At 38.9% G+C, this 12860-nt stretch overlaps 1 protein-coding gene across 32 annotated transcripts in view; it reads left to right on the forward strand.

Annotated features, from left to right (window-relative positions):
* Positions 1 to 12860, forward strand: part of NRCAM (neuronal cell adhesion molecule) — a gene marked incomplete at both ends in the record, with an annotated part of 75624 nt that overhangs the window by 11141 nt on the left and 51623 nt on the right. For 18 of the 32 annotated variants that reach the window (XM_080701849.1, XM_080701853.1, XM_080701856.1 and 15 more), the window contains 5 exons: positions 3519 to 3689; positions 4173 to 4229; positions 6384 to 6495; positions 9644 to 9828; positions 12485 to 12616. In XM_080701849.1, coding sequence (XP_080557975.1) covers positions 3519 to 3689; positions 4173 to 4229; positions 6384 to 6495; positions 9644 to 9828; positions 12485 to 12616 — 657 coding nt within the window. The remainder of the gene's footprint in view (positions 1 to 3518; positions 3690 to 4172; positions 4230 to 6383; positions 6496 to 9643; positions 9829 to 12484; positions 12617 to 12860) is intronic. The other 14 variants (XM_080701875.1, XM_080701858.1, XM_080701866.1 and 11 more) reach the window with 2 other exon arrangements.

The raw sequence follows: 12860 nt of genomic DNA on the forward strand, positions 1-12860 counted from the left end.
GTAGAAGAGAGGAACCACATAAGTACAAAGTTTAGAAGCTGAACAACTGGTAAATTGGAATTACTACTTCCTGAAACAGCAGAAGCCCTCAGTGGGGAGGAAATCACGTTGTTTTGAATGTGCCAGATTTATTTGTTTGTTTTTTTAATCCCCAACAATAACTACCACTAATATCCTTCCCTAAGTGCCAGCCCTTTGCTAAGAACATCACATGGACTGTCCTATTAACTTTTTATAACATACTTAAGAGGAATGGCCGATTATTTTTTCCTACTTCCCAGGTAAAGAAACTGAAGCAATGGGAAATAAAGCCATTCATTAGGCAGTTTCAAATTTGTCTATTCCTGTCCCTATCCTCTTTTGTGTGTGTATGTGTGGCACTAGAGATTGAGCTCAGGTTTTTTTTTTTTTTAAAACCTCTGAACTACATCCCCAGCCCTATTTTACTTTTTATTTTGAAACAGGGTCTCACTTAGTTGCTGAGGGCTTTGCCAAGTTGCTGAGGCTGGCCTTGAACCTGTGATCCTCCTGTCACAGCTTCCCAAGTACTGGGGTTACAGGTATGTCACCACGCCTGACGTCTGTCCATGTTCGTGAACTGTTTCTCGTTCTGCCTCTTTCAACCTTCAAAATTTCCTATGCTAATAACAGCCTGCTGTCTTAGTGGTAGCACATGGTTGGCCTGGGAGCTAAGAAACCAAAGTTGGAGACATGAGAGCACTGGGAGACATTCTTGTCAAGATGCCTAGAAAGGGCCATGTCTCAGGAGGATAATCAGCAATGTGTGGACCATTCGTGCATCGAGAGTGCACCCCAGAGCACTGGCATGGATGGGAGCACTTAGGAGGGGTGCAGGCAGTGGGGAGCAGAGGTTGGGGAATGAAACCAAGAGCCCTCTGGAGGTGAGGAGCTTAGGAAGAAACTAACAAGGCTGATGCGAAGGAGCAGTCACTGAGGTCAGAAGCAAACAATTGGAGAAGGCATCCAGGGGCAAAGTGGAGAGAGTAAGTCAAGATGACAAAATGATAACTCTTTCAAATACTGCTGATACCATGAAGTCCGAGGGACAGTTGTTGGTCTTGGCAACAGGAAGGTCACTGATGGCCTTGACAAGAGGCATTCAGGTGGGATGGTGGGAATAAATTCAAAATATTCACAGAAAACAGATTCTATTTTAGAGCATGATTTCTTCTGCAGCCATAGGCTGTAAATATCACTAATGAGAAAATTTGTCTCTGACACTCAATTTTTATTTTTTACTCTTTTAAAATCTCTCAGAGAAGGTATTACAAAGGAATAAAAAATATGATTATATATAATTATACATATAACTCTATATAATAGATTTATAATAGTTATATATAATATAATATATAATCATATATAATCATATATATTGTTTTATTACATAGCATTCTTTACAGGTTTTGAAAGAAGTAGCCAACCAAATATAAGTGAGTGACTTATAGCTTTGAGAACAAAATTCTACAAATGTCTCTACCAGAATGAGATCCAGTATTTAGTCATTGGTTCTTATTCAAAACTGTTTTCCTTTCCACTTAATAAAGTGACATATTACACGTAAACTCTCAGAATCATCTGACTATGGAACTATTTTCCCCCACATTGCACAGCCAGCTATGTCATTTACTTACATTTTAGGCTATTGGCAAAGCTTCTGACCTTTCAAATGGAATTGCATCTGAAATATGAGAAAAAGATTGAACTCCATATAGCACTCTTGGAAGATGACATTATTAAATTATTCTTACCTGCATACATTTTTTCCAAGTGTAATACAAAGAAACTAAAAGAACAAAATGGTACCAGCCTAGTGAAGCCATACATTTGATCCATCAACACCCATAAATAATAAAACACCGCAGGATAAGCAATAAATATGTCTCTAGATTTGTGTATTCATTAAATAAGTGTACATACTCTTTCCAACAGTCATATTTTTGAAACAGTCATTTTCTGGTGGATTAATGACTTAAAACTGTGAATCTGCAACCACTGTCACACCTCCAACTTGACCAAGAACTTAGTTAATATGTTGAACTGATGGTGTTAAGCTGCGACTCCCTGTCTTCATCTTTTCTTGCATGAGGAAGCTTCAGGTTTTTAACCAGAGTCTTGCACTGTGTGAAGTGTTAGACCAGGCACTGTCACAGGAGGAGCACACCTGCTCCACTCAAACTGAAGAAATCCTGCAGGAAGATAGAACCCCTGGCCTAAGGCCACTGGGGTGTGCAACTTGATCTAGTCTTCTCACTTTGGAGCTGAAGAACTCTCCTCGTGTGAGCTGAGTCAGGAGCTTCAGCATCCATTTGAAGCTGTCAAGTATCACTTTAGAGATCAGTGGACCCCACCACCCTGCAAACTTCCTTCACATAGGAATCCTTCTCTTTGTGCCTCACGTTAAACAGTTCATTCACTAGATCTGAAGGGAGGTAAATTGTCGTGCTTGAAACTGGAAATTGAGGATGCTGATGATCATTCACTTATATTGGATATTTGAAGGAGCCCCTATGAGGGGCCAGGTGCTGGTCCAGAGCTACAACAGTGGATAAAGTGGATGAAGGTGTCTGCCTTCTTGGAATTGTAGTGTGGAGAGACAGGCAAGAAGTCTAAGTATGATGAGAAGATGTAGTATGACAGAGATGATAAGTAATTCACAAAAGAAAAGGTATGAGAGGAGAGGGACACTGAGCCTGGGGAGCCTCTCAAGGGCAGGTCACAGCATTAAGCAGTATCATAGAATCGTTGCACCCTTTTGGTCATTGCCCATTTGCTGCCTGACTCTTCAGTTAGACCATGAGCTCAGAAAGGACCAGCCCTGGTATGCCCAGCTCCTCTCTCAGGGGCTAGCAACCCATATTAACATCCTTACAAACTTTCTTAATTTTTTATAAATATGTGAAGTCTGTGCATATATGTCTCCACAAATCTTTTATCCCATTAAGATGTATGACTACAATGCACCAATAAAATTAAAAATATACATAAATATGTGAAATTAGGGAGAATAATTTAGGTATTATACAAAGTGATACAAACTTTTTGTAAAATATTTTCTCATTCATACTTACTGAATAAAAACACTTCATTTTAAGACTCTAATCTCACCTCCCCACTCCATTAAAAAAAATTATGGTTGGGCAGTTACAGTTGGTGTGTGTGTGTGTGTGTGTGTGTGTGTGTGTGTGTGTGTGTTGCTTTTGGTACTGGGAATTGAACCCACTGGTGTCTTGCCTCTGAGCTATACCCTCAGCCTTTTTTATTTTTTAGTTTGAAACAAGGTCTGGCTAAGTTGCGGAGACTGACCTCGAACCTGTGATCCTTCTATCTCAACCTCCCAAGTACTAGGTTTATAGTGAGCTTGCTTTTCCTCGAGAACTTTATAGAAAAGAATATATTCAAGTGAAGTCCAGAGCACTATCAGTAGATAAGTTGCTTATTTAGGGAGTGGCCACTTTCTGATGGAATAATCCGGACATCTCTCTCCTTTTCTCCAGCTTTTCAAAGACTTCCACAGAATGAGAGGGTTTCCCAAGGTCTGAATGGGGACCTTTATTTTTCCAATGTTCTCCCAGAAGACACTCGCGAAGATTATATCTGTTATGCCAGATTTAATCACACACAAACCATACAGCAGAAGCAACCAATTTCTGTGAAGGTGATTTCAGGTAAGAGTTCAGCTGCCTGAGTCTTTCTTTCAATGATATCCATTCATATGTGGAAAATTACTAAACATTAAAACTACTGGCTTTGAGACAAACAGGGTCACTGATGGATCCTCAGGTTTGAGGATCACTGATGTGTTAGAAAGAGCATGCATACCCTAAATAATGTACTTGACATTTTTTCCTGTGATTGCCACAACTATTCCCATGATGGCCGTCAGGAGTACTGGTGCTCTTAGCTTTGGTGTGTGCTGTACACCCTATGATGCCTTTTATTTGACAGTCCTGCAGTTTAATTTATAGGTTGACATATTATGGGATGGGGTGGCTGTGTGAATTAGTGAGTTAATCATATACTATGTAAAACACTATATTTATTGGTAGAGATGGCACTTAGCTTAGCTGTACACATTTGCTTTTATTGCCCGATGGATTTTGAACCTTCTCGCCTACTTTTGTGCCTTCATAATATTCTGTTTATTTCAGTGGATGAATTGAATGACACTATAGCTGCTAATTTGAGTGACACTGAGTTTTATGGTGGTGAGTTATGGTGATCATAACTGATTTTCTCCTTCATTGTAGACTTTAGTTCACTAACTTCACCTCCATGGCTATTTAACCTTATTTCTTTATGAAATTTCTAGTTACATGTCTGATATCACTAGTATAAATGTATGTTTGCTGTATAATTTAGCTATAAACCTCCAAGCATGTCACTAAAACATTCTCCATGGTGTATGTATAATAAACTTGTTATAACTGTTTTCATGTAAAGAACCATTTCACATGATTTGGATAAAATTTTTCATATATGTTCAGAATTATATTTTCCATTTTTTTCCTGTTCATAAACTTTTTGCATGAACTAAATAAATAAGCATTAACTAACTGGGTGCCTTAACCTGCGAGAATACTGAGTCATCAACATTTGTGGCAACTAACAGTAAGTGGAATTCAGAGTAAATCACCCAGTCTCTATCCATTATGTGATATAATTAGCAGTAGTATTTCTCTTAGTTTTGTTTAAAACTAAGTCACTATCTTCATTAAAAGTAAGCTTTAGCCGGGCGTGGTGGCGCACGCTTGTAATCCCTGTGCTTGGGAGGCAGAGACAGGAGGACCGTGCAGGTTCGAAGCCAGCGCACTGGCTTAAGAGACCCTGTTTCCAAATAAAACAGTATAAAAATAGGCCTGGGAGTGTAACCTGGAGGTAGAAGCATTTCTAGGAACCCCAGTAACACCAAAAAAAAAAAAAAAGTAAGCTTTAGCCAGGCATGGTGGCACACACTTGTAATCCCAGAGCTTGTGAGGCTGAGACAGGAGGATCATACAGGTTTGAAGCCAGCCTCAGCTACTTAGTGAGGCTCTCAGCAACTTAGTGAGACCCTGTTTCCAAATAAAAATATAAAATTAGGTCTGGGAGTATAGCCTGGAAGTAGGAAAGCCCCTAGGTTCCACCCCAGTACCACAAAAAAGTAAGCTTTAAAATAAAATATTTTTAAATGAGCATTTAACTTCATTCAAATGGAAAAGAATTTGATTTCCTTAAGAGAAAGGTGGCTCAAGTGTAGTCCAACAATGAAAATAATGGGTTCTGGATATGGGGTCTTCTTAATTATCCATAAGGCAGAATTTCTGCAGTACTAATTTTTCATCCTTGAGATAAGAGCATTATGGCATCATCAGTAATATTGTAAAACATCTGCTTTTTATTTTATTTTATTTTATTTATTTTAGTGTATTCCTAAGAAATATTGGCTTCAAGATCATTCCCAAAGTGATTTAGAAGAGTAAGGTTTCTCCACAACCTCCAAATTCCTAAAAAAATTCTCTCATGTAATACCTTTGCTAGTAATCAGTTTTTTCTTCTGAGAAATGAAAATATTTTATGTTACTTTTTCATTCAGTTCTTCTGAACATCAGTTATTTGATTTTGAAAACTGAAGAATTACAGAAACTTAAGATGCCATTTCTACTTCAAATTTTTCTAAAAGGTCTTCAGAAGATAAGGCCATACTTTTGGAAGAGTTAATAAAAAGGAAGGTGGCCTGTATAAATATCCCTAAGCTCTCATAAAACTTAAGGCCCTCTTTTTTGTTCATTAAGGAAACTGATTTTGATTTATTTAATTCTACCATTATTCTTAATTTATGACATGCAGCTTGCCAGACTTCTGTCAATAAATCTCTAGTTTTGTTTTATTAGCCATAAACTGTATTTGAAAATCTTGATATATTAGTCAGTGGAATTGGCTATGTTATCCCTGGTGCAAATCAAAATACCTTTTTTATAATGATACCTTATAAAAAGCCTAATGTCTTCCAGAAAATAGAGCACTATAACCTTAAGAGATGTGTAGTTAATAATATGATTTTCCTATAGATGTTGACATTTGAAAACTTACCAACCCACAGAAAATTCATAAAAACCTAACCTAAATTAAAGAAACAGACAAAAGAAAAACAGTCCTTACTGCTAGCAGTTATGCAACCAAAATTCTTTCTATTCCTGGTTCACTGAGTGGGTGACAACCATTTATAAGACAGAGAGTGTTTACATGTAGCTCAACAGATGTCATAATCAATGTTAAATGGTTTTGAAAAGGGTGACTGTGTTTTTTGACAGTGACTGACTGTGTTTCTAGAAATTTATATATTTATAATCTTTAATGCATATTGATTTTCTTGTTTGTAGCCAAAGCAAGCAGAGAGAGGCCACCAACCCTTTTAACTCCAGAAGGCAATACAAGTCACAAGGAGGAATTGAGAGGAAACACACTTTCACTCGAGTGCATTGCAGAAGGCCTGTGAGTTACCACTTTCTGTCCTGATGCAAAGTTTATAAAAAATATAGTAGATTGGTGGAGAGGTATTTCTATCACAGGAAGAGTCATTGTCTTATACTAATTTCATCAAGCACCCAGAAAAATTTAGCAATTTTTTCCAAAGTAGAGTGCATGACTCTCATATTATTGTTAAAATATTGGGTTAGTGTAATACTGTTCATGTTGCAATAAGTATCAGGAATCACCTTGTGATTTCTATGTTATCACAAAGGGGTATACAATTTTGCCATTTTGCAAGAAACTACCTCAAAGCTAGGTAGCTTGAAAATAATGGCTATTTATTATTGATCATCTGTCTAGCAGCCTCTACAGGGCAGCTGTTCTGGAAGCAGCTAGGCAGAGCAGGCTCAGGCATCAGCTAGGCAGCCCAGCAGGGTCCGTGGCTCTCAGGGTCTGCTTGTTCTCCTAACAGCAGCATGCGAGACATTTTAGGGCCTAGCCTCAGAACTGGCACATTGTCCCTTTTATTACTTCCTATTAACAGATCACAAAGCCAAGTCTTGATTCTTTGAAATGTCTCATCTATGCACAGCTTAGAACTAATATGCCTTTGACAGGCAGGGAGATCTGTCCTAGATGCAAGAGCAACTCTTGGGCTACAAGTGAGTCTCTACACGGTTCCTGCCTAGTGCCTGGCAGAGGGCAGGTGGGCTGTATGAGCACATCCACTCAGAGCCTTGAATGGAATTCTAGACTCGTGCTGTCTTTGCCTTGGGTGGTCGCTGCAGTCCCTGACCTGCTCACTCAGTGGCCTCATATTCTTTCCTGAATCCGGGAATAAAAACTTCAAGAGGCAAACAGAGGCCTCTACTGGCCAAGTCAGGAAATCACGCTGTACATGAGAGCTCATTAAACTCAAATCAGCAATCTCTCCTTTAAAGATAAAAATTCATTTTTTCCACCAGAATTTTTAACCCAATTTTCATCATTTTGTTAGAAAATGGTTTAATCTCCAAGCTTAAACTTACTAGAAGAAGTATCATTCTGATCACTTAGTGACCCCCCCCCCTTCCCATAAATGTCATACAGATTGAGTATCCTTTATCTGAAATGCTTGGGATGACATATATTTTAATTTCATATTTTTCTCAGTATTTTGTAATATTTACATAGAATTTACTGGCTAAGCACCAGCATGGCCCTCAAAATGTTCAAATTTATCTGGGTGTGGTCGAGCATGCCTATAATCCCAATACTTGAGAGACTGAGACAGGAGGATCACGGTTGGAGGATAGCTTCAGCAACCTAGCGAGCCTTGTTTAAAAAAACATTTAAAAGGTTGGGGTATACCTCGGGGGCAGAATCCTCCTGAGTTCAATTCCCAGTAACACACACACACACACATACACACACACACACACACACACACACACACACACACACCCTACTTGTGTTTCTTTTTCTTTTTCTTTTGGTACTAGGGGTGGAACCCAGAGGCTTTCTACCTCCGGGCTATACTCCCAGACCTTTTTTTATATTTTATTTGGAAACAGGGTCTCACTAAGTTGCTGAGAGCCTCACTAAGTAGCTGAGGCTGGCTTTGAACCCGTGTGATCCTCCTGTCTCAGCCTCCCAAGCGCGGGGATTACAAGCGTGTACCACCACTCCCGGCTCCCTACTTGTGTTTCTAATGACAAGTATTGTGATCTCCCTGAGGCCTGGAACATATTCATCATTATCTTCTCAATCTATAGTTTAGTGCTCAGAGTATAGTCAAGAGGTTAGGAAGGGTTTATGTTGACTGTACTTTCTTTTTAACCTCATCAAATCCTTCTAAAGTCATTAGATTAAGCCAAGCATTCTTATGCCCAATAAAGCAACTAAGGAAACTAAGGCCCAACGAAAACAGGGATCCAAGATCAGAGAGAAAGTAAAGGACAGGGTTGAGACTTGGAAAATTTAATGCCATCTGTATTCTGTTTTTTCATGTTTCTATATTTCATGATTTAATAAGAAACATAGATGGAAAATGTATACAAATTTAACAATTGATATAATAGTATATTTAAATATAAGTAGTAATAGAATTAAGGAAAGAATACAATCCTCTAATCAATCACTAATTCACATCATTAGCCTGTTATAGGAAAATTCTTCCATTTTATATGGAAATGTGTATGAAAGCTCATGGGCACACATATGTATGTAAAATTGTTTTCTGTACATTTTTAACTTTAGCTGATGAAAAATTATAGTTGAATATCATTAATTTAATGGCAGTTCTCTTGGTTAATATCATTCCTTCATGTAAAAATGTCCAGGAGGCCGGGTGTGGTGGTGCACACCTGCCATCTCAGTACTTGGGAAGCTGAGACAGGAAGATTGCAGGTTTGAAGATACCCTCAGCAATGTAGAGAAACTCTTAGCAACCTATTTAGATACTGTTTCAAAAATAATAATAAAAAGATCTGAGGGTTTAACCTGGAGGTAGAATGCCCCTGGATTCAATCCCCAGTACCAAAAAAAAAAAAAAAAAAAAGAAAGAAAAGAGTCTAGGCGTTCTTCATTGATCAGGATTTTTATTGTTTTTGTTTGTTTGTTGTTGTTGTTGTTGTTGTTGGTGGTGGTGTGTGTGTGTGTGTGTGTGTGTGTGTGTGTGTGTGTGTGTGTGTGTGGTACTGGGGTTCCTGGAAACCCTTCTACCTCCGGGATACACTCCCAGACCTTATTTTTATACTTTTTTAAAATTTGGAAACAGGGTCTCCTAAGCCAGCGCGGCTGTCTTCAAACCTCCGCGATCCTCCTGTCTCTGCCTCCCAAGCGCGGGGATTACAAGTGTGCGCCACCACGCCCGGCATTGATCAGGATTTTGAAGAAAACAATTAGGTCCCTTCAATAAAGCAACTCATTCTAGCAACACTGCATCCTTTAAATCAAAGTTGATGGTGTGCCATAAATTAGTATACCGTTGATTATTTTAAAACAAAAACTTACCATTTCCAATGTAGGTTTAGAGCATTTTTATAAAAGCGTGATGCTAATTAAAATACCTATATGTTTTTCATGGTTTTTACATAAGAATCTGTTATAAACTTGCCTGAAAATTCATCCTCAGAAGCAGCTGCAGATTAAATATTTTGGTAACATCATTCTTTATTTATTCTGTCAGGCCTACCCCAATTATTTACTGGATAAAAGAAGATGGAACACTACCCATCAATCGGACATTTTATCAAAACTTCAAGAAAACCTTGCAAATCACTCAGGTTTCAGAAGCCGACTCTGGAAATTACCAGTGTATAGCAAAAAATGTACTAGGAGCCATACATCACACCATTTCTGTCACAGTCAAAGGTAGGTCATCAGCCGGGTGTGGTGGCGCAAGCTTGTAATCCCCGCGCTTGGGAGGCAGAGACAGGAGGATCATGCCGGTTCGAAGCCAGCCTCACTGGTTTAAGAGACCCTGTTTCCAAGTAAAAATATAAAAATAGGTCTGGAAGTGTAGCCTGGAGGTATAAGGGATTCCAGGAATCCCAGTACCACCAAAAAAAAAAAAAAGGTAGGTCATTATCTAAGGTGCATCCCTCTTGCTTTCATTTCCCGGAAAATTGGATTTAATACAACTTTGACTACATTCTTCAGTACGTGTAAATGTATATCAACATCATAGCACTTTAAATCTTTTCTCATTATTGAGCATGCATCTAAACCAGGTTAAAATTGTGCTCCATTAAACCTTCCTCACAGAATAATTCCAATTAAGAAATATAGAAGGAGCTGGACGTGATGGTGCACGCTTGTAATCCCAGCATTCGGGAGGCTGAGACCAGAGGATCCCGGTTCGCGGACAGCCTCAGCTACTTAGTGAGGCCCTCTGCAACTCAGTGAGACATGGTTTCAAAATAAAGAATAAAAAAGAGGGCAGAGGCTGTAGCTCAGAGGTCAAATGCCCCTGGGTTCCAACCCCAGACCTGTAAAAAAAAAAAAAAGAAGAGAGAAAGAAAGAAAGAAAGAAAGAAAGGGAGAGAGAAAGAAAGAAAGAAGGAATAAGGATAATAGAAACTCACTATTATAATCCCACAGGGATGACAGCTACAGGCAAGATCCATAGATGAATGCTAAAATTAGTGGGCAAGATTTTAAGGGAAAAACAGGATATTTACATAGCTTCAAAGTGTCTCTCTCTGCCCCCCAAAATGAATTGCTGGGGAAATATTAATGTATGTTCATTAATTCTTTAATAATCCTTGCACAAGGAGGTGGAGCTTGCTTCCCCTCCCCTGGAGTGTGAGCTGCACTTGATGGCTCACTGCTAATGAACAGAGTGTGGAATGCAGAATAGTAACTTTGCAGTAGAGACACCACCTTAATGAAGTGGCAAAGGTGAACGTCACCAACAGATCATCCTCATCTCCTGTCCTCCCTGAATATGGTACAGCAGGATAGGTCCAGCCCCTCTGTGGCACTGTCGCATTCTTCTTTTCTCTCTCTCTCTCCCTCCCTCCCTCCCTCTCCCTCTCTGCAGAACTTGGGATTGAACCCAGGGGCTTTCTACCTCCAAACTACACCTCCAGCCCTATTTTTATTCTTTATTTTGAAACAGGGTCTAAGTCGTGGAGGGCCTCACTAAGTAGCTGCGGCTGGCCATAAACCTATGATCCTCCTGTCTCAGCCTCCCAGGTACTGGAATTGCAAGCCTACTCCATCACACTCAACTTTTCTTCTTCTATTCTTTTCTCTTCTTTCCTCTATTCTCCTTTCCCCTTCACCTCCCTCCCTCCCTTCCTTCCATCTTTTTTTCTTTTTGTGGTACTGGGGACTAAACCCAGGGTCATTCCACCTTTGAGCTATATCCTCAGCCCTTTCTATTTTTATTTTTTTCTGAAAAAGGTTTTCACTAAGTTACCACCTTCTGGCCTCAAAACTGAGATCCTCCTGTCTCAGACGACCAAGTACTGGGATTATAAGCATGTACCACCTTGCTTGTCTGTAGTATTCTTGAAACTCCAAAACCTCAGGCTAATCATAAGACGACATCAGACAAACCCTAGTTGAAAGGCATCCTACCAAGTTGATTAGTATTCTTCAAAAGTGTTAAGGTCAGCAGGGCATGGTGGCGCATACCTATAATCCTAGCACTTGGGAGGCTGAGACTGGAGGGTCACAGGTTCAAAGACAGCCTTAGCAATAGAGGAAGGCTCTCAGCAACCTAGTAAGACCCTGTTTCAAAACAAATAATAATAAAGGCTGGGGATGTGGCTTGGAGGTAGAATGTCCTGGGTTCAGTCCATAATACAAAAAAAAGGAAGGAAGGAATGGAGGGAGGAAAAGAGGCAGGGCTTGGTCAAAATCATGAAAGACAAGAAAAACACCAAGAAAATGTCTGACTGGAGAGGGTCAAGGTGACCCAACAAGTCAATGCAATTCTGGGACAAGATCCTAGAATAGAAATAAGGCTTTAGTAGGAAAACTGGAGAAACCCTAACAAGGCGTATAATTTTATTAATAGTATTTCGCTACTGTTGATTCTTGCTGTGATAACTGTACTTATGTAAGATGTTGACATTAGAGGAAGTTGAGAGAATGATGAATGGGAACAAGGAGAAAATTTTTAAGTTGCTTCTTAACTGTATAATTCTATCTAATCTACAGGGCTCAGAATTTCAATTCAAGATTTTTAGCCCTACTTGTACATTTAAACAGCTCTACAGCCTTATATTACACTGTTCCCTCTTTGATGTCTGATAAATTTTAATATAAAATAAAATTGTGATATTTGTATCAAACAGGTCTAGAATCTGGTTAAACATTCAGGGAGCCCTTTAAACCTTCTTCTGAAAATCTAAAGTGTTCTTTGAAGCATCATTTATAAATTTATTCATGCTAAAATACAGAAACTAAGAAGTGTTTTGTAAAATGTTTAACCTTTATTATTAAAACAATCCAATGCATTCTTTTTCTATAATACTTAATTGATCCAGACTCTTGGTCTTTTTCTCTTTCAATAAAGCGGCCCCCTACTGGATCATGGCACCTCAAAATCTTGTGCTGTCCCCAGGAGAGGATGGGACTCTGATCTGCAGAGCAAATGGCAACCCCAAACCCAGAATCAGCTGGTTAACAAATGGAGTCCCAATAGAAAGTAAGTTTCCTTTACCTATTTCTAGTTATAGGATATTTTCAAAGCACGTCTATATCTCACCAGGGAACAAATGGTAACGAAATAACTCTCATAAAGGAAAGAGAAAGCATAGAAGTTAAGCAGAGGCATCAAATTACCTTTAGAGTTTTATTTTATTACTTTGAGTATTTGTTATGATTTTGAATAGTTTATGCTATTAAAATGGCTTGGTGTGTGTCATTTGGGACTTGGAAATATTTGCTCT

The sequence above is a fragment of the Muscardinus avellanarius genome (genome assembly GCF_963383645.1).
Source record: "Muscardinus avellanarius genome assembly, chromosome: 9".
NCBI lineage: Eukaryota > Metazoa > Chordata > Mammalia > Rodentia > Gliridae > Muscardinus > Muscardinus avellanarius.